This window comes from Leptodactylus fuscus, chromosome 2 (genome assembly GCF_031893055.1).
Source record: "Leptodactylus fuscus isolate aLepFus1 chromosome 2, aLepFus1.hap2, whole genome shotgun sequence".
In the NCBI taxonomy this organism is placed as follows: domain Eukaryota; kingdom Metazoa; phylum Chordata; class Amphibia; order Anura; family Leptodactylidae; genus Leptodactylus; species Leptodactylus fuscus.
In genome coordinates, this window is record NC_134266.1 from 59,716,183 (window position 1) to 59,739,688 (window position 23,506).

At 40.9% G+C, this 23,506-nt stretch overlaps 1 protein-coding gene across 2 annotated transcripts in view; it reads left to right on the forward strand.

The window, feature by feature from the left end:
- PHEX (phosphate regulating endopeptidase X-linked) overlaps window positions 1-23,506 on the forward strand; it is a 168,686-nt gene that overhangs the window by 79,479 nt on the left and 65,701 nt on the right. For both annotated transcript variants that reach the window (XM_075263828.1, XM_075263829.1), the window contains exons 10-12: window positions 4,969-5,062; window positions 5,738-5,866; window positions 9,631-9,732. In XM_075263828.1, the coding sequence (XP_075119929.1) occupies window positions 4,969-5,062; window positions 5,738-5,866; window positions 9,631-9,732 (325 nt within the window). The remainder of the gene's footprint in view (window positions 1-4,968; window positions 5,063-5,737; window positions 5,867-9,630; window positions 9,733-23,506) is intronic.

Sequence of the window (23,506 nt, forward strand, 5' to 3'; positions counted from 1 at the left end):
GATGTGAACCCACCCTTAGTACGTAAATGAAAATCACCCATAAACTAAATTATCAGATTCTACATTCCTTGTTGTATTTTAGACCTAATTCATGTGTTATATTTTATTGTATTTTTTTTTCATCTGAGGTTTTTTTCTACTTTTTATGGATCATTGTGATTTTACTCCCAAGACACCTACTATTACATATATTACTACCTTCTGCCATTGCTTAGCAATAAAATAAACTTTTCTCATACCACAGCCCTGGGCAAACTGAAGTTGACTGATAATAAGATTCCGTTTTAGTTATGACAAATATAAACTATAAAATAGTAATAAAATACCAGACCAAAATAAAACTCATTTTTATAAGCACAAGCCTACTTCCCCGAAACAATTTATGATTGGTGCCTTGCGACAGCTCTAAGAGGCGCTGTATATAGGACACTTAGCAGTAGCTGGAGATTAATAGAAATCCACAATCTCATCAGATGTCAACTCGACATGTTTCACAGCAAAGCAAGACATTTCATTTAGGATTAAAGGAATTCCTGTGAAGAGTTGAATTATTTCCCTTAACAATGTATGCTGCTCTGGCCATCCAGCGGATGCAACACAATAAAATATCACAAACTGCTGCCTCTTACCCTGGATCCTTTTTTGTGAGCTCATGCTGCTGCCGTAAACATATTTTCACAGTTAAACATAATGTTTGCCGAGTAATTCTGGAAATAAACGATTTCTATTTTTAGACGCGCACCTTCTTATGGCCGCTGCCACTTAAGAGAATCTAAACAGATATTTCATGTAGTCAGTTTTCCTCTAAATATGGGAAAATATGGGCTTTGTCGAATCTGCAGACACTTCTATACCCCCATCTATGCTGGTAAAATTAATGAAAATTAATGACACCTATTTGTTTTGTTTTTTATATGTCATTTATCTAGTGATCTCAAATGAGAAAATGTGACGTATCTTCCTGTTGATTTATGGGACACAGAGGCATTGGATTGAATAATCGAAAGCTACTATAGTACAGGATAACAGTACGCACTGCGCATTGGAGAGTCATGGCAAGATAAAAATGCACTTAGATTGATATAATTGGACACTAAGATTTCCAAATTTACAACAGGCATAGACACAAAACAATAATTAAAGGGATCCTATGATTAGAATCCCTTTTTTCTAACTAACACGTAGGAATAGCCTTAAGAAAGGCTATTCATCTCCTACCTTTAGATATCTTCTCTGTGCCGCAGTTCGTTAGATATTCCGTTTTCCATCTTTATGCAAATGAATTCTCTCTCAGCACTGGGGCTGGCCCCAGCGCTCAAACAGCACTGGGGCGGTCCCCAGTGCTGCGAAAGAACTCTCCAGCACTGCCTCCATCTTCTTCAGGAACCGGCCTCTACGTGTCGTCTTCTGACCTGGTGTTCAATCTTCTACGCATGCACAGTTGGCTCTGCCAATGGGCCACTTACTACAAGAGTTCGTGTAAGCGGCCACAAAAAAATGGCCACGTGCATGTGCCCGAGGCCTGCTGGCAGAGCCGACTGCGCATGCGTAGAAGATTGAAAACCAGGCCGTAAGACAACGCGTAGAGGCCGGTTCCTGAAGAAGATGGAGGCGGCACTGGAGAGTTCTCTCGCAGCATTGGGGACAGCCTCAGTACTGTTTGAGCGCTGGGGCCCTCCCCTAGTGATGCAAGATAACTCATTTGCATAAAGACAGAAAACGGAATATCTACTGAACGGCCGTGCAGAGAAGACATCTAAAGGTAGGAGAAGAATAGCCTTTCTTAAGGCTATTCCTATGTGTTAGTTAGAAAAAAAGGAATTCTAATGATAGGATCCCTTTAAAAACAGGTCCTCTTGTAATGTGGCATTAACACTGCCATACCACATCCCATCCTGAGGCAGTAATTTGTCGCAACCTTTCAGATCTCATTATGTTTAGAAATAAAATTTGACCCCTTGCAAAAATTTACCTCTGTCCTGGTTTCTAAGGGACTGTTATAGAACCGCAAGAAATCAGTAAAGAATGGAACATGTGGTAAATTTAAAGAGGACTTTTCAACCTGTCCACCAGCTCCAAGTCTTTACATCCTTTAATAGGCCTTTAAAATCTTAATGTACCGTCACTCGGTCAAAAAGTTTGGTGCCAGGAAAAGGCTTCTCATAGCCATAGCAAACAGAAATAAATTTCCTGCACTCAAATTATTGCTTCCAAAATATTGTGAACTTTTATTTACATCCGACAAAAACGTTTCGGTCATATACAGACCTTCTTCAGTTTGTCTTAAAAATACAAAAGAAATAACATAATATAAGTGATTCCATCTCATAAATACAATATATAAACAATATACAAATAACATACAGACAATAGTACACAACAAGGCAATCAATGGTGTTAGATATATAGCCCAAGAGGTATAAGGTATATAAGGCATGTGCAAATCTGGGCAACACCATAAAATAAGCAAACAATAGCAGAGCATGCATAAACAGATAAAGTAGGTATATTCAACATGATGATATACTGCCAAACCGAATAGGATATGTCGTCGTGCTTCTACTGAGGAATGGTGCCCAGCTTACTAGACAAAATGCTATGTCCTATGAATACATTGGTATCACAAATCCTGTACAATCTTACCGGTGGGGTATAGTGGAAGGTGGAAGCTTTGAAGGTGTCCAGGTCAGAAGGAGTAGTAGAGGTGTGGAAGTATGGGGTTAAAAGAGCCGTCAGGGAATGCCAAGAGCCGTCAGACCGGGAGCCCCGCCCCTAAAGGGGGCGTGGCCCCAAGTCCAAGGAGTCTCGGCGCCCCCCCGTGCTACTAAACAAATAATAGGGAGAAGGAGGATCGTGTTGGTGGTATAGAGTGGAGACACCACTAGGCACCATTGATTTTGGTGCTGCTAGCTTTCTTTTCTCTAGTCTCTAGCATTCCTCGTCCGTGATGAGGCGTAGTCTAAGATCGGACCACAATGGAGACTGCTGTGGTCCGATCTTAGACTCCGCCTCCTCACAGACGAACCTCCGGCAGAACCAACGTTGATTGGCCAAATGCTGTACACTGTATAGTATTCAACCAATCAACGCTGGTCAATGTATTGCTATAAGAAAAAGTCAGCTCCCACATAACCGAAAGCTGCCAGCTCTCCCAACTAGCAAAGAAGAATCTGCTGCAGAACCAGCGTTAATTTGCTAAATGCTATACACTGTATAGCATTCGGCCAATCAATGCTGGTTCTGCAGGACGAATAAGTTCACATTAGCGCTTGCCTCCCATCCAGAAGGAGTCCGCAGGAGGACCCCCCCAGAATGGAATATCAGCGCAACTGCAAGCGCTGTGCAGTTAAAGGGCACGGACCCCATAGACTATAATGGGGTCTGTGTTCTTGCCTTTCACTGCCCGCACGAATCATTCATGCGGGCAGTGCGCTGCAAGCACACGGACCCGTTATAGTCTATGGGGTCTGTGCACTTTAACTGCACAGCGCTCCTCCTAAACACTCTCCTCCTGCTACTCGTGGACTTGGTGACTCTCCTTTAGTCGAATAGTGGTTTCCCCTGAAACGAGCATTTTTTTCCCATAGATTATAATGGGATTCAATATTCGATCAAGTAGTTGAATATTGAGGCTCTACTCGAAACGAATATCGAATCTCGAATATTTCGCTACTCACTCATCTCTAATTATAACCTATAATGTAACGATAAAATGACTACTAGAAAGTGATCTCTACATAACAGGAAGTATCAGTCTATTAGGAGGTTCAGTTGTTAATATAGAATATGAAGCAGAAAATTTCAAAATTCACCAAAATATATTTAACATAAAAACCTGATTTAAACAATAGGTTATTTTCTGGGGACAGATTCCTTCTATGACTCTTTTGTAGCTTAGTGTTACAAAAGCTTAGCTCTGACTCTTGAAGGACACAGGGCTATTCATCATGTTGGACCTGTTTAGATTTTAGTAACAAATTGATGAACAATAACTGGGAGAGATGAATCAGTATGGAGAGTGATTGCCAAGTTTTAATTTTCATGTAAATAATGTTGTAATTTGTTAAACTCTATGACTTTCTATAAGGATTCCAACTTTAACAATTAAAGACATTACACAAGCTTGATATTATGAAAACAATTGCTAATTTTTTTTGTTCTAGTGAATAAGTTAAAAGTGCTTTCTGGGTTTGTAGAAATGATGAGATAGGTTATGAATATCATATTGTTTAGGTCCAACACCAGAAATTCCAACAGATTAGCGGTGGGACTGAAGAACTCACCTGAATGCTGTGATCTCTTCAATGAATTCCAGTCACAGCACTGTACATTGTATAGGGACTGTGCTCAGGATTGTGGCTCCTAAGAATAGGTCATCAATATTTTACTCCCGGAGATCCACTTTAATTTCCTCTTGCACTGAAGATCATTTTCCATACAGTACATCTGACATGTGATCTTTCATGGCTTGTTGTTATGCTCAATGTACAGCATGAGATACCATCAGTAACATTATGTACAGTACAACGGCTGGGTCTGTCATTGTTGTCTTTGGAAGTCCATCAAAAGCAACACCTGCAGGTATACAGATTCAGGAACTAGCTAAGAAGTGTAGAAAGAGGGTAATGGCGAGGATAGAACATGTGCTAAGTGTAGGGTCTTATAGACTAGTGGACGAGGGAGTGACAAGCATGGAAGATTGCGAGTATACTGCAATCTAGGAATTGTTGAAAACAGATGGGCCTAGGGACAACACAAAAACCTAGAGGATGAGGCCCTATGTTGTGTTTTGTTTGTGTTTTTTTTTTTTAAAAGTTTTACTGTGGTTTTTTTAAGCCAAAGCCAAGAGTGGCTTCAAAAAAATTGGGAGATATCCTCTCCTGGCTTTGGCTCCTTGAACTGATAAGTATTGTAATATATGTGCATTTTACTAAATACACTTAGAACTCATAATTCCTATTTTTGTAGGACTATTGCAAATTACCTGATATGGAAATTAGTGTATTCAAGAATTTCCAACCTAAGTAGACGGTTTCAGTATCGGCAATTGGAATTTATACGGGTAAGAAAATGCATGATCTATTTATCCTTTAGAATTCGTCTTCATCTTCTCAATAGAAAGCACCTTCACCAAGTTTGCTGTAAGACTCCTTTAATTCTCTTTAGACTTTTCAGATGTGTTTATACAGCTTAAAAGATCTAAAAATAATAACCAAGTTGGGGTAAATTTACTAACCCAAGGGTCACACCTACACCTGTTTTCTGTTCCTCGGGTCCACTTGGGGACCAAAAAAAGGGAAATCCAATCTGCTTAATAAGTGGATTCCCATGGATATGGACTACAATGGAGTCCGCCATGTTTCCATCTGAAAAATGTGAGAAGTCCTGCTTGCTGTGTTTCCTATAGACAGTACATGCTCCCTAATTCTCTGTCACTCACTTCACAAGGCATTATAGAGAACTACTGTGCATTTCTGATAAAAATAACGCATTGGGAGTAAAATTGAAAACTTACTATTAGCTGCCTGTATCTCAGTTTGCTTCCTGTGGATATGCCCTAAGTACTCAACATAGGAAAACCCCTTTAAGTAATAAATAATGTCTGCTCCATCCCACGGCCCGGGATAGCTTCCCAGGGACTCACACTCACTATCACAGATATCTTCCTGATATATTTCTTCTTACCATCTCCTCACTTTGACATTCTGAAGCTTTTACGACATTTATTATTTTACAGGTTCTTTTAGGAACCAATTCTTTGGCTCCACGCTGGGACAGATGTGTAAATTATATTGAAAATGCGCTCCCTTACGCTGTAGGAAAGATGTTTGTGGATTCTCATTTCCAAGAGGATAAGAAATTAATGGTATGGTATAATATATGCATATGAATATAAAGCAGGATCTATGTGTATGATAAAAAAAGCACAAATGCAAATGTTTGATAAATATTCAGCAAATATGTGACAATATTGCATTTGTTTCTTCTAAAGATATCAGACTTATCTACCTTTATCTTAGCTTGACTTATACAGTTCTTTTAAAATGTAAGATCATAAAGGTGTTATCCACTATTGTAATAATGGTGTCCTGTCCTTAGGGTGGGGTATCAGTATTAGATCTGTGGATGGTCTGATAGCCATGACCCCTGGAATAGCATGGCTCCTGGTAATGTTTGCAGGATGGGATTCGCGCTGTCCCAGAATAGCTACGTTCCCAGCAGATTTAATATCCTAAGGGGTAGGTCATCTATCTATTTTACAAAAGTTGGATAACTCTTTTAAGATAGGCTATTATTCCATATTCAGTGGGGGTTTGACTCTCGACTAGAGATGAGCGAGTAGTACTCGATCGAGTAGGTGTTCGATCGAATACTATGGTATTCGAAATACTCGAGTACTACTAGCTGTTTGAAGTTAAGATTCGATGCAGAACCAGCGTTGATTGGCAGAGTGCTATACATTGCCAATCAACGCTAGTTCTTCTCTTACCTTTAGAAGTTTTCTCCCTGCGCAGCGTCCCCGCGGCATCTTCCGGTTCTGAATTCACTCTGCCAGGCATCGGGCCTGGACAGAGCCGACTGCCCAGGCCCGATGCCTAGCAGAGTGAATTCAAGGCCGGAAGAGGACACGGGGACGCTGCAAGGAGAAGACTGCTCGGAGGATCCAGCCCGACCCTCACTCATGGACTTGGTAAGTAGAATTTGATCAAATGTTGCGTACCCCTGAAATGAGCATTTCCCCACATAGACTATAATGGGGTTCAAAACCCGTTCGAACCCTCAACATTTTAGTGTTCGCTCATCTCTACTCTCGACAGCTCCAGCGATCGGCTGTTTGAAGGGGTAGAGGCCCTTGTGTAAGTGTTTTGGCCTGTTTATTGTATACATTGTCACTGGCACTCTAATTTTTCATAATATACTTTTTATGGTGACTTTTCTGACTTTTTAGTTGAATGGGACAATACTGAAATAGCCAAGACAGCGACTACGAATAGACAGCGCTCTGATTACTGATAGCACCAGCACCCAATGATAACATTTAAAAGGCTGCATCACTTGCACAGGCCCCATGGCCCCTTTTCAAACACCCAATTGACAGGGATACAGTGAGTTGGACCTCCACCATATTAAAATTATTGACCTAGGTTAAGGACAGGACATCATTTTTAATAAGTTTGATAACCCCTTTAAGAATTACGACCAATTCAATTTAATATTTCAATGTGTAGTATCTTGGCAGGCAACCATTTACCACTGTGTAACCACATATACAGTAGGCACCTTGTGATAGAATATCACAAAGCCATATTGTTTCAAAACTGGCGTTCCTATGGCACATATAGAGGAAAATCTGTTATCCCATAATGTCCTACATTCTATCATGTGGTTGTTGATTTCATAATCTGGATTCCACAGTTAAGCAGTGACATAGCCCCCATGCTTTAAAATCAGTATTTCTAAGCTAGGTAGTAGCTGTATGCAGTGGTGGACAACCATGTGTATTGCAACTGTATGAGAGGTATGTAAAGAGTCAAATTGTGGTGGTGGGAAGCGATGGAGGATTGAGGGCCCCAGTTCTAGCCTTTTGTAGGACAGCCACGGTAGTCACATTTGAATAAATTATTGACGTCCAAAGCCGAGACATCCCTTTAACAAAGTCCTAACACAGTCTACTTATGCACAATTTTCTAGTACACTTTTACGTGATTTTGGCTTATTGATATAAACAGTGCCGCACCTCCCATGAGGCGACCTGAAGCGAGCGCTTCAGGCGGCACTATGCCAGGGCCTCAGGGAGGGCGGCATTTTTGCTAACCTAAGCCAGTCCAGGACAAGCTGTCCTGGACTGGCTTAGCACCGAGCGGTGGTTTGGGGAGGCCACTGAAGCAGCGCTGCTCCGGCAGCCTCCCCTCACGCTCAGGCAGAGAGCAGGCAGTCTCCGGGCCTACTCTCTGCCGGCGAACGGGGCTAAGCCCCGCCCCTTCACTCGACACGCCCCCGATCCACCCGGCCACGCCCCCGATCCACCCGGCTACGCCCCCGATCCACCCGGTCACGCCCCCGATCCGCCCCCTCCTCCCGGCGGGGGGAGGCGGCTTTCCGCAGTTAGCTCGGGCGGCGAAAGGGGAAGGTTCACCCCTGGATATAAATGATGTTCTCGAAACTGTTACCTCTGGCCGCTTCTCCGAGTACTTTTAAGTTTGCACGGACAGTCAGTTTTCATTAGAGAGTAAAAACCGTATTGCTGCTATTAATGCCAACTGCATGCAGATGTCAATGTTTTCTAAGTTGTATATTTAAAGCAGAGCCAAAAGGCTTGAACATGCTGACGGATAACTTTGATAGTTCTAGCCAATGGATGTGTGTCATGGAAATCGAAGTGCTGCGTGCTAACAGTGTCATTCTAAAAATATGGATTTTATAGAAATATTTCTCTAGGTCTGATGAGGACAATGTAACATCCTGGCACACACTTCCTCTCACTTTCTCCCACACATTCTTCTAATTCCACACAAATAAATGTACGACATTCCGAGACAGTTTATAGGGTATATTGTACAATCACATTGTCAGCAGCTCATTCGTATACTGAACCTTATCTCTGAGTAATGACCATGTATGAGGATTACAGGTTCAACATATGTAAAGTCATTATTTTATATAGACATGTTCTACAATTATTTACTACAGTTTCTATATCAATTTTTTGCACTTTACAATTGTACACCTTATGTTCCATTTTCTAAACACTTTCAGAATTGTTAAAATATCCGCATTCTCCTTACCTTCCACATCCAACAACCTACCGATTTTCCAGTTGGCTTTCTACAAAGTTGGTACTAATGTACATGTAAAGAAAATAGAATTTAGAATCTACTTCTGTGGTCGGAGAATAATGTAAGAATTTATAAGCTATTGCAATGCTACTTAATATGTGGCACTAAAAAAACAGGGATAGGGATAATCCTTTCTTATATACCCTATTATCGTAAGGTAAGGAGACTCATCTATCAACACAAACTACAATGGATCTGTTGAGGCTCTCAGCAGCAGGACATTCTGTGATCAGTTTTTAATATTAGACAAGATATGTTATCTTATATGAACCCCTAGTCCTCATGCTGAGTGTGCACTCAAGTCCATGTCAAGTGCAGCCCAATTTCACCCCAAGCTTTGATATTTGGGCTGCACATCCCCATATTGTGCTTTGATCTACTGCCACTAGGCTCAGTTAATAAAACTGAACATGAGGGTCATTCAGTAGGAACCCACTATACAGAGGTTACCGTTGAGTGGCTAGTGGGCTTATATACTTTGATCAAAATGTATACAAACAATTTAGTGTTAATTTTTGTAGATTTCCCGAGCAGCACAGATCAATGTATAATGCTCAGGTGTGCAGTTTTTTTTTCCCTCCTACAATGTTTCTTGATACCATTTTTTAATGTATAGTAATATTTAGGCTGCTGCATATTTCTTTGCAGGGGGACAAAATATAAAAAGTATACTTTATTCACTAATAGGAATCAATGGCGGTCTACCAATAGGGGTGTACAACCCCCGATAGAAATGAAAAGAAGACAACCCTATATTTAATGTATGTTAATGTAATATTCCTTCAATTTATAGATGGAAGAAGTCATTGATGGAATCCGCTGGGCTTTCATTGACATGTTAGAAAATGAGAACGATTGGATGGATCAAGAAACCAAAATTAAAGCCAAGGAAAAGGTAAATCCTTGAATATTATGTATCTAAGGTCAGATTTGCTGTGTACATTCATATGGTGGGATTCTTTTACAACAATTTAATTTGAGAGGTTATGTTTTATCACATATTTTCCACCCTGAGTCTCAATAATGTCATAATATAGCTGCCTAAGGCCGAGTTCACACAGAGTATTTTGGTTCGTAATATGGAACGTAGACGCCGCAGGAGCTTTTGTGGGCCGTATACGCTCCCATTGCTTTCAATGGGAGCAGGTACCGTATACGCGGCACAAAATCACGGCCGCAAAATAGCGCCGCATATATGGTACCGGCTCCCATTGAAAACAATGGGAGCGTATACGGCCCGCAAAAGCATCCGCGGCGTCTACATTCCACATTACGAACCAAAATACTCAGTGTGAACCCGGCCTAAGATGTTTGTGCAAATTCTAATATATTTCTACTTGAATGCCACAAAATTTTAAGTAATGTTTCAGTCATTCTAAACAATATTTAAATGATACAGTAAATGACAATGTAATAGATTTATTCCCCAAGCGGAATATATTGCATGGCATTTACATGAATGGTGTGGATGTAATAGAAACTACCAAATAAGCAAATACTTCTGCTATCTGCCTGGCCCTAGGTCTTTCTTCTATATCCTTCTGCTACCTGTCTGGCCCTTGGGCTTTCTTCTATATACTTCTGCTACCTGTCTGGCCCTTGGGCTTTCTTCTATATCCTTCTGTTACCTGTCTGACCCTTGGGCTTTCTTCTATATCCTTCTGCTACCTGTCTGGCCCTTGGGCTTTCTTCTATATCCTTCTGCCACCTGTCTGGGTCTTGGGATTTCTTCTAAATAGTTCTGCTACCTGTCTGGCCCTTGGGCTTTCTTCTATATGCTACTTCTACTTGTATGGGCCTTGGGCTTTCTTCTATATCCTTCTGCTACCTGTCTGGCCCTTGGGCTTTCTTCTATATCCTTCTGCTACCTGTCTGGCCCTTGGGCTTTCTTCTATATACTACTTCTACTTGTATGGGCCTTGGGCTTTCTTCTATATCCTTCTGCCACCTGTCTGGCCCTTGAGCTTTCTTCTATATACTACTTCTACTTGTATGGGCCTTGGGCTTTCTTCTATATCCTTCTGCCACCTGTCTGGACCTTGGGCTTTCTTCTATATACTACTTCTACTTGTATGGGCCTTGGGCTTTCTTCTATATCCTTCTGCCACCTGTCTGGCCCTTGAGCTTTCTTCTATATACTACTTCTACTTGTATGGGCCTTGGGCTTTCTTCTATATCCTTCTGCCACCTGTCTGGACCTTGGGTTTTCTTCTATATTCTTCTGTTACCTGTCTGGGTCTTGAGCTTTCTTCTATATAGTTCTGCTACCGGTCTGGGCCTTGGGTCTTTCTACTATATATTTCAGCTACATGTCTGGCACCTGGGCCATGACAGTTATAAGTGGAAAAATGGATCCTTCATCATAGCAAGGACTGATATCTTGCTGTTTTTACCATGGAGTGTCGGACACCTCTCTTTGTTTGGAATTTCACACTTTTTTGTTGGAGCAGAGAATTGCACTCATTCAGAGGCCATGTATCCTGGAGGAGAATATTTTTTCTCTTTTTGGTTCCTGCTATATATCTCTGCTACCTATCCTGTAATGATTGTTTCTTTTCCGTTGTTTCTTTCATTTTACATGGCTTTTGGTTTAGGTCTGTTTGTCCTGGTTTTTAGTCTTTGCATACACTGCGTTTTCATGCATTTTATCCTGTTTCTGTTATGCACAATAGTTCTCTCCTGTCTGTCAGCTGCTACCAAACTGGGGCTACATTAGGAGGAAGGTGGCCCCCAACCCAATCTAGTTTGGTAGCACTGCAGATCCAAAATCATGCACATTTTTTCTCCAATTTTACCCAAATAATGTTTGCAGCTTCCCTATATATTGTACTCATTGTATTATATTGTACTTATGGAACAGTAAATGCAAACAATCCCTCATAAGGCAACCTGGACAAAAAATTTATAAAAATAAGTATTGCATTTGGAAAGCAGGGAGGTATAAATGAAAACAGAAAGACAGAAGATGGCTATTCAAGGAATGGATTAATCAGGACATAAAAGGACAATAGTTAAAAAGAAGATAGGGTATTCATTTTAAGTATACCTAACTAGATCTTGGCAGGATAAAATCTTGAGCTGACCATATATAACTATAGCAAGTAGTTAAGACATGGACTAAACTCAGTATGATATCTGCAGGATTATATGAGGATAAGCAGCTAAAAGCTTAATCCCTTCTTCATTATCAAGCTCATTATTATTAGACATATGGGTCATGTCAGAAAAGAGTTAAAAGTTCCTAGTACTGTACGTGTGACTATGACATGACTATCTTATACTGCTGGTTCACACTAATTTAATTCTGCCAAACGTTGCGCTGTTGTTATTGTTATAGTTATTCTGTGTTTTTTGATCACACAATTCCAAATGTTCATTTTGAGGAAATTCCAGCTCTGGAAATTATTTCCAATCACTACGTGCTAGAACGATTTTCACACCCAATAACTATTCTTTCTTGCCAAAAAAGTTTTGTGTCCTTGGAAAGCAAAACATTTTATTTCTAAAACAATAGTTTTAACTTGTCAAGTGTAGCACTCTGGTATATGCTCATAGTAAGAAAAGTAACACACCAAACTTATACACTCACCGGCCACTTTATTAGGTACACCTGTCCAACTGCTCGTTAACACTTAATTTCTAATCAGCCAATCACATGGCGGCAACTCAGTGCATTTAGGCATGTAGACATGGTCAAGACAATCTCCTGCAGTTCAAGCCGAGCATCAGTATGGGGAAGAAAGGTGATTTGAGTGCCTTTGAACGTGGCATGGTTGTTGGTGCCAGAAGGGCTGGTCTGAGTATTTCAGAAACTGCTGATCTACTGGGATTTTCACGCACAACCATCTCTAGGGTTTACAGAGAATGGTCCGAAAAAGAAAAAACATCCAGTGAGCAGCAGTTCTGTGGGCGGAAATGCGTTGTTGATGCCAGAGGTCAGAGGAGAATGGCCAGACTGGTTCGAGCTGATAGAAAGGCAACAGTGACTCAAATAGCCACCCGTTACAACCAAGGTAGCCAGAAGAGCATCTCTGAACGCACAGTACGTCGAACTTTGAGGCAGATGGGCTACAGCAGCAGAAGACCACACCGGGTGCCACTCCTTTCAGCTAAGAACAGGAAACTGAGGCTACAATTTGCACAAGCTCATCGAAATTGGACAATTGAAGATTGGAAAAACGTTGCCTGGTCTGATAAGTCTCGATTTCTGCTGCGACATTCGGATGGTAGGGTCAGAATTTGGCGTCAACAACATGAAAGCATGGATCCATCCTGCCTTGTATCAACGGTTCAGGCTGGTGGTGGTGGTGCCATGGTGTGGGGAATATTTTCTTGGCACTCTTTGGGCCCCTTGGTACCAATTGAGCATCGTTGCAACGCCAAAGCCTACCTGAGTATTGTTGCTGACCATGTCCATCCCTTTATGACCACAATGTACCCAACATCTGATGGCTACTTTCAGCAGGATAATGCGCCATGTCATAAAGCTGGAATCATCTCAGACTGGTTTCTTGAACATGACAATGAGTTCACTGTACTCCAATGGCCTCCACAGTCACCAGATCTCAATCCAATAGAGCATCTTTGGGATGTGGTGGAACGGGAGATTCGCATCATGGATGTGCAGCCGACAAATCTGCGGCAACTGTGTGATGCCATCATGTCAATATGGACCAAAATCTCTGAGGAACGCTTGATTCAACGCTGTTGAATCTATGCCACAAAGAATTGAGGCAGTTCTGAAGGCAAAAGGGGGTCCAACCCGTTACTAGCATGGTGTACCTAATAAAGTGGCCGGTGAGTGTATGTGGCAATGCAATGATGGCATATGCAAGTGATTACAATATTAGAGCGAAAGGAGTTTATTGAGTAAAATTGCACAACTGAAAGGAAAGTCTAGTTGGACTGTCTCTAGACTGGATATAAGATGAAATACTGTTAGTCATGGAGGAATCTAAGGTCCTTATGGTATCCCAAAGATGTTGCAGCTGAACCTCTAGGCCTTGCACTCTTGCAGGTTACCAGAACTGGTCCCATAAATGCTCAATTGCCAATAAATATGGTGACCGAGTACGCTGAGTAAGTGTTGCTGACTGTTTTCATGTAACCATTGCTCCTAACACCTTCCTAAAAGCTAGGTCGAAACAACCTAAGTGACTGTCAACAGGGCAAAATGTGTTTTAGTGCATTGTAGAGATACTATATGTGTAGCAGTCACCGCTCTATCACCAAGTATTACACTACCCAAAAGTAGCCCCTGAGAGTCTTCTTAAAGGTTTTGCTGTCCTCTTTTGGGCAGAACCAATGTCTTATCAGGCCACACCTGTAATCTTGTATATGTCTGCCTGAGACATAGCTCCGTGCTGAGTTTTGTAGCAATCTAACACTGGGTGCATTATATTTTTTTTGTCAATGAGTGTATACAATGTAATATTTGAATCATTCTTGTATATGTTGGCTACCATTGCTAAATAGTTTGATGGATGAAGAAATGTGTGATATGGAAATAGCTCTTTATGTAATTTCCTACCACAGAATATTTTTAATAATAGTTTCAAGATAGAAACTCATTTTATATTCCTGTCAAAATGATAAAGTGAGACATTGCGTATATTTATAATGTAATTGTACAACTAGCATCTATTATATTCATGACAAATATCTTATTTTCTTAAAGGGATTCTACCATTAAAATCAAAATTTTTCTCGTCGACACGTAGGAATAGCCTTAAGAAAGGCTATTCTTCTCCTACCAAACGTTATATTATTGCCAAACAAGCCAAATGTATCCGTAGGTCCCCATATACTCAACGTATTCCAAAAGATTGTTAAATTGGTGTGTGTCAAGTTAACTGGAATTTCAATTTATCATGAACCCAATTCAACACAATATCATGGCATACTGGTAAAAACTCTTTGAAGGCTATAATTGAAAAATCAAATAATGGGTGGCCACTAAAGCACACGTAGAATATCACTTTGTGATAGTATTCCATGACACAGCATTGTCTTGAAAAGCTGACTATCTTGTTACACACATATCAGGATTAGAGATGAAAATAAAAAATATTCGATATTCGTTTCAAATAGCTGCTCAATATTCGACTACTCGAACGAATATCGAACCCCATTATAGTGTATGGGGAAAAATGCTTCTTTTCAGGGGATCCCACCATTCGACTCAGGAGAGTCACCAAGTCCACTATCACACCCCAGGAAATGATGCCAACACCCTGGAATGCAACTGGGACAGCAGAGGAAGCATGTCTGGGGGCATCTAACATGCCCAAGTCACTGTATTATGTTGGGATCCCTGTCAGCTTGCGATATGCGGGAGCTGACTATTTCCCATAGGAATGCACAGAGTACAGCATTCGGCCAATCAATGCTGGTTCTGCCGGAGGCTCATCTGTGAGGAGGCGGAGTCTAAGATCTTTATTATAAAGAAAGAAACTGGACGGCACAGCTATATACAATATGAAGACCTTGTTGCTCGGGTCATTCCTCTTTTCCTCTGTTAAACCACTTCTCTGGCTTAGTATGCCAGTTGCATACCGCTAAAGGTGGTGCTCTACAACCCTTATTGACTAGCACATAATTCCACAAAGAAAAAATAGAAAAAAGTTGGGGTGGGCACTCACCATTCGATAGTCGGTAGATGACACTTCTCGTAGGTAAAAACAAAGTCCTTTATTAAGTGCGGATAAAAATAATTATATAGGGAGGGAGAAAAAACATTATCGGCACAAAAAATGGCAACAGCCGTTTCGCGTCTAACCTGACGCTTTTTCAAGCCAAAAATGCAATCAATGGAGTCTAAGATCGGACCAGAATGGAGACTGCTGTGGACCGATCTTAGACTCCACCTCCACCGGCAGAACCAGCGTTGATTGGCCGAATGCTGTACTCTGTATGGCATTCGGCCAATCAATGCTGGTCAATCCATTCCTATGCCGAGATGTAGCAGAGCTGGCTGTGCGCTGAGCTCGGCTACTCCGAAGATGCAGCCAAGCTCAGCGCACGGCCAGCACTGCTACATCGGAGATGAAGCAGAGCTGGCCGTGCGCTGAGCTCGGCTACATCTGAGATGCAGCAGAGCTGAGTGTGCGTTGAACCCTGCTGCACACTCAGCTCTGCTGCATCTCAGATGTAGCAGTGCTGAGTGTGCGCTGAACCGTGCTGCACACTTTGATCTGCTGCATCTCTGCGTGTGCTGAGCTCTGCTGCTTCTCCGTGTAGCAGAGCTGTGTCAGCACTTCTACATCTGAGATCGGACCACAATGGGAACTGCTGTGGACCGATCTTAGACTCCACCTCCTCCGGCAGAACCAGCGTTGATTGAGCGAATGCTGTACTCTATATGGCATTTAGCCAATCAACGCTGGTCAATGCATTCCTATGGGAAAAAGTCAGCTCACTCATATCGCAAGCTGACAGGGATCCCAACCACATAGAGCCCCAAAGAGCTGGGTGAGTAACATTCCCACCTAAATAAAGGTAATCCCTAGCTATCCCTGCCTGTAGATCTATCCCTGTCTCAGTCACATAGTTCAGTCTCATATTAATTGAATGTTAAATCCACCATTCGTCTAAATTGGAGGTCAACCTGATTTAGCCAGGAAATTACTTTTTCCGATATTTTTTTTTTTGATGCCTCCGTTGTCATAGTTCCTGTCCCACCTCCCCTGCACAGTTATTGGTTCAAAAAAAGCGCCAGGGAAGGTGGGAGGGGATATGAATTTTTACTGCGTTTGCCTCGTGGTATTCAATTCCAATCGAATACCCCGAACGGCCTGATATTTGATCGATTATGTATTCGATCGAAAAGTGTTCGCTCATCTCTAATCAGGATGTGTCCACACAAGAGGAATTGTGAGGGAGGATACATCTGAGTACATATTTGCAATAGTTGTAAATTTCTGAATGACTTATATAGGTCTAGCCTTCCATTGCTCATGGAGGAACAGCTGTAGTCCTGTGGTTCCACATTCAACCTGATCACTACCAGGCTGAATGTTTGCAGGCCTAGGTGGAACTAGCGAATGTGTACAGCAATTGGCTATCTCCAGAACTCCAATTGAGATAAATGGGAGTGCCTACAACAACAATTTTGTCCACATTCAGCCTGGATGCAGTCAGGTTGAATGTGAAGTGCACGGAAGGTCCTTGTCAGTTTACTTCATGGGACAATCCCTTTAAAGATGTTCTGAAGTTTGAATTCATTGCCTTTAATACTAGTACATTGATAGCATGTTGAACAAAAAACAAGGAAAATACCCAAAAAGTGGCAAAGGTACCATAGTAAAAACAAGTATGTAGTAGAAATGGATTGTTATTGAAGAACAACTAGCGAAGTTTTAAAAGGAGTCTACCACCTTTCCCAACCATATCTAGCGGACACCACCATGTTACAGAGCATAGTATACTGATAAACAACATAGCTTTGTATGTTACTTTTGTATATAACTTTGAAGTCTTATGTAAATGAGACAGTTGGTGCATTGGGGGCGGGCCTTCAACTCCTCCAGGTCTTCTGTTTCCCAGGGTGTAAGGTCTGGTCTTCTGTTTACAGGCTTCATGGATATTTGTGCCAAGTGACCACTAAAGCCAATTTCAGGCCTCTGCTGCCATCTATTCACAAGCAACACAACAGGGTCAGGGGATAATCGTACACATTACGATATGTACCCTATGTGTACAATTATCCCCTGACCCTGGTCTATAGTCTCTCACTCTGCCAAATCAGTATCCCTATGCTATGCTGAGGAGGCCCAATAGGCCGAAACAGCACTATCCATAGCTGGGAATCTGTTCCTTTTGGAATAGAAATACTAATTTGGCAATTAAATCCGCATCATGATATTAGACTTTTTAACTGAGTCATGCATGATGTTAAAGATGCTGCCCTCTAGAGGGCGGCGTACAGAGTGCACTGTTCTCCTAATTACATCCTGGAGAATAGATATGCATATTTTTTACCAAGCAACACAACAGTCATGTAATGTTTGTGAGGAGGTCTGACTGGTTTCAGCAGTCACCTTACACAATCGCCATATCTCTGCTTATGTCACCTGGGGGACCAGTATACAGGAGATCCAACCTGCTGCAGCTGGAAACAGAGGATGGGGGAGAGGTGAGTAATGTATTCCTATCTCATCATAAAAAATAAGTCAAAGCACATCTTTATAGTGTAATTCTCATTTAGAGAAAATTGTGAATGGATACATAATTCTTTTTATTCAAGACAGATATCCTAGATAACTCGACCAGGAGCTGTGTTGTAGCAGCGTTACAGTGATGTATAGGTTAATGCACTATATAGGTATATAATAAGGAATTCCCTACTGACTGCAGTTATAGTCATCTGCATATTCTCAGCCATATACTTCCCATCTAATGCACTGGGGGGTGCTCCTGGTACTTCTGATAGCTGAGCAGAAGGTAAATACTGACAATGGACATTAATAAGCTGCTTGGTATTCATTGTATTGTCCGGCTTTCATTTGTTTTTGTACTTTGCAAATATTACTTCATTAAGCTCTCTTAGATTGTCTTAGAATAATCTAAGTTTTATGAATAGAACTTACTTCCATATGCTTTACTTATCCAGCGCCTGCTATCTATCTGAACGTATATTGGCTGGCCATCTAATGGGCCTTCTGGGAGATGTAGTCCTGGCAACGTTCCTTAATAATGGAATCTCTGCCAAACTGACAGCAGCGTCACACGTCTGCAGGATGCCTTGTTGTGCATGAATAAGTTCTGCCAATAACGCTGCTGTGACGTTATACAGTACACAGGTAGAATAAGAAGAAGACTACAGGTGCAAAGCAGAATAGAGGCATTGTAAGGACTTAAAATAACTTCTAAGTACAGTAAATGGGGTTTGAAACAGAATTATTGCACAAATGTGGGTCCTGTCTTTAGAAAGTTTGGCACCCACAGGTCTGAAATGTATAATTTTTGTACATCACGCCATGAGAAATAATTTACGTCACCTCCAAATGGGTTTATCTTCTGCTGGACCATATTATGTATCAGAACATGGGCCCATCAAATGATGCTCTGATACTCTGGTGGATCAGGTGGACATTGATCCCTACGATCCTACGATGGGAACGACAGGACCAAACTGGAATTGCCCAAAATCTATCTATCTATCTATCTATCTATCTATCTATCTATCTATCTATCTATTGTGATGTACGGGGGATTCAGAAGCTCTGGGTTTTTTTACACAAGCAGTCTTTATTGCAGCAGACAAGCTTAAAGGTACAGGTAGTGCTGCTCAGCAGCTCAGCATGTCCAAACAAACAAATGAAAACAAAGACCTACGCCTGTCCAGCGGCTTACTAAACGAGTTCTTCCCTCACTAACCAGGGGGTCAGCCTACTGCTGACCTCCTAACAAAACAGGGTTTACAAATAAACAAGGGGTACACATACCCGGCACTTTAACAGCGTCCTTTTTGGCAGAGCTTTCTCAGGCTGGTTGACTGTGTCAGTGTTTCAGTCTCTCTCCTCATTCTCACTAACCAGCACATCCGGGCTACTTTACAGGGCTTTGCTGGTCTGTTTCCAAGCCTGGAATGGATTGCCCTGCAATACTGGCCTGAACTTTACTCCAGTCCGGGACCTACAAGCTAAACGCCTGTGCATACTGCAACAGTCTTGGGGGAAAAATAGCGGTTCTCCCACACTATACTACTCTCCACTTCACACTATCTATCTATCTATCTATCTATCTATCTATCTATCTATCTATCTATCTATCTATCTATCTATCCATTATCTTTATGTGTTTACACATTGCTTAGAACAGGAATACTACTGTTCATTTATCAATCATTAACTATGTTTCGGCTCCTTTGAGATGTGGGGGACCTTATCTATCTATTCCAACCATGTCTAAAGTAGATTTCTAAAATCTCATCCACTTAGCTTCTGCCATATTGCGATGTAGATGAGAATCTGCATCTAATACACATCATAGGCATTTCTTCTAGGAAAGCCAACATCATAACATAGAAAATTAAAAATATATACATAAATTTGGATCACTTTCCAGATGTTGGCACACATATTAGATTTCCCCGGGTAGAAAGTGTTGGGTAATGCATTGATATTTTACAATTTGCTCTTTATAATAAGATGGCAGGTATATGATATATATATGACATGCTAAAATATGAGCAAAGCTCTCGGATGTTTGATTTATAGTATGTTTAGTATATTTCTGTAGAATAGATGAGTTGACCCAATTTCTCTATAATGAGTGGCAATCCAAGGTTCCCAATAATTCCTGCTGTGTAGCACACAGAAACCATCTTTTAGACATTATTGACAAAGTCTGAATGGTGAAAGCCATTATAGATCATTACTGTTCATCCAATCCCCTGCCCTGTAACGATCTGCCCGATAATGGATATAACAGGTTAGTAAATAGTATTCAATATATCTCTACTGATAGAGGCCAGCATGGTCTAGGCTTCTATGCCTGATTCTGTTTCTGTACTCGCTTGTTACTATATATATATATATAGTATCTAGCTCTGGAGATGATGAAAGAATATCACTAGTATGAATCATATTGCGCCTGTTATCAGCTTTACGAAACTGATAAAATGAATAAATATAAACAATATGGATTACTTTGTAATTACATTTTCTAAAATATTTATTAATTTTTTTATGTTTTATTTCATATTATTGAAACTATTTTTGTTCTTTCCTTGAAAACAACATTTATTTATACTGGAACGTCCTAAAAGAAGTCTTATTATTAGATTTATGACCACTGTAAATTGAGTTGGAAGACCAATTTTAGGATCACACAATAGATTCAGTTTTCATTCAGTTATGTTGACTTTAATGACTGTCAAGAAAGATATCTCTATAGTCCTTCAGCTGGAATGAACTAGATTTTAGTGTTGATAATCTTAAGGAATGAACAATATGGCTTCTTCCATTCATCTTGCCATTTAACCCATCCAAAGGGATCTATTTTAAACCCAGCTTAATACAAAGTCTTGGGCTCTGTGGCTCAGTTTTATCCAGTGAACATTTTATGGTATATGATAAGGGCATAGTAGTACAAGTCTAAGCACTTGATTTCTACACTTAACCCCTTCCCACCGATGGCATTTTTTTGATTTTCGTTTTTCGTTTTTGACTCCCCTCCTTCTAAACCTCATAACTTTTTTTATTTCTCAGCTCCCAGAGCCATATGAGGTCTTAATCTTTGCGGGACAAATTTTTCTTCATGATGCCGCCATTAATTATTCTGTATAATGTACTGGGAAGCTGGAAAAAAATTCAGAATGGGGTGAATTTGAAGAAAAAATGCATTTCTGCGACATTCTTACAGGCTTCAGTTTTATGGCGTTCACTGTGCAGCCAAAATGACATGTCCCCTGTATTCTGTGTTTCAGTATGATTCTGGGGATACTAAATTTATATGGTTTTATTTACATTTTAACCCCTTAAAAAAATCCAAAACTGTGTTAAAAAATTTTTTTCTAAAAGTCGCCATATTCTGACAGCCGTAATTTTTTTTATACGTCCGTGTACAGGGATGCGTAGGGCGTCTTTTTTTGCAGGGCCGGGTGTACTTTTTAGTTCTACCATTTTCGGGAAAAGTTATTGCTTTGATCACTTTTTATTCAAATTTTTATCAGAATCAAAACAGTGAAAAAACTTCGGTTTGGCAATTTTGACTATTTTTCCCGCTATGGCGTTTATCGTACAGGAAAAATATTTTATAGATTTGTAGAACAGGCGATTTCAGACACGGTGATACCTAACATGTATGTGTTTCACAGTATTTAACTACTTGTATATGTGTTCTAGGGAAAGGCGGGTGATTTGAATTTTTAATACTTTTTTTAATTTTTTTTTGCATTTATTAGACCCTAGGGGGTCTTGAACCCCAGGGGGTCTGATCACTAATGCAATGCATTACAATGTTAATGCATTGCAATGAATTGAAACATACTGGCATTTCTATTTCAGGCTATATAGCATAGCCTGCAATAGAAGCAATGCAATGACAAGCCGGGGATCCTTCACAAGGCTCCCGGCTGTCATAGCAACGTGACGTCGGCCCTGGAGCTTATGCCGGATGTCGGCGATCACAAGGAAAATGGCGGCGCCCGTGCGCCGCCAGGAAAATGGCGCCTCGGTTAACTTTGACCAAGGTGCTGGAAGAGTTAATGCTTCCAATCGGTGCGGGGACCGATCGGAGACATTAGCGCCAGTTGTCTACTGCATAAAGCAGTAGACACCCGGAGGCTATGGTGGCCGTCCCGCTCCCGGGCGGTCGCCAAAGTTACACACCTGGCATGCGCTGTACTAGTACGGCGGATGTCGGGAAAGGGTTAAACCATATGTATACTAAGAATGTTACGTACTTCACAAGGATTTGGAAGAACCACCCTTCAACTTCACCTTTCAAAAAATTTTCCAGTCTTCTATATAGTGTCTGTTTTAGTTTACTTTAATATTAAAGGGTTGGCCGACTATAACATTATTTCGAACCTATCCTTGGGATATGTTTTTGATGTGAGTACTACTATTAATACCCTTACTTTTCAGAGGAACTATGTCTATGGCACTGTCAAGAGCTGTTTTAACACTTTAGTGGGCCCATTGCAAAGGTTTCATAAGTGGTCCACCTACATTTAACGTCCTCTAAAGTGGCCCCACATAATTTAGTGTCCTCTTAGGTGGCCCCACAAAATTTAACATTCCCTCAAGTGACCTCAAATAATTTAATGTCCCTCAAGTGGCTTCCACATAATTGACTGTTTCTCGAGTGGTTCCCTTATATTTTCATATCCCCTCATGTGGGCCCCACATAATTTAAAGGAGTTTTCCCATCTCACTGTTTTAGCAGTCTGCATACAGTCTCTTCTTCTCACTTCCTGAATACCTCCCTCCCTCTTGCTGAATGGGGCACTGAGGTAACACAATACTTATGCAGATCAGATAATATGCTCATGCTTGTAAAGAAGGGACTCAGTGTTATCTGTGTGTTTGCATAGAGAGATAATAGACTCGAATTTATCAACAAACTGCAATTAGGTGAATGGATTGTCCTGCCAGCACTGAGTGACTGACATCACTTGTCCTATCTACCAGGTCCTTGGTTATAACAACACTATGTAAACAACGGTAGAAATAAGTTCACATAACAGGCAAACAAAGCAGCATTCCTAAAGAAATATATTTAGGAAAAGTCTTCAATTTACATAAGTTACCAGTATAGATAGGATCTTTGAGATGGGACAACCCCTTTACTGTCCCTTCAAGTGTCCTCCATGTAATTTAATACCCTGAAATGGCCCCCACATAGTTTGATGTCCTCTCAAGTGGATTGCACATACTTTAATATCCTCTCAAACAAATTTGACATAGTTTTATATCCCTCATGTGGCCCTCACATAATACAGGTCCACTAAATTGGACTCTATATAATGCCCCTTCCGTGCCTACAAATCTAAAAAAACAAAAAGTTATAGTCACCTAGCCCCGTTGTCACAGAGCTGCCTAAAGGCTCCGACTTGGCACTCATTGTCCCTCCTTGCCACAGATAGAACCAGATGTATCCTGAATGGTGGAGTACAGAGCTGGAGTGTTTTAGTCAAAAACTGACTAAAGAGGTTGATGTTA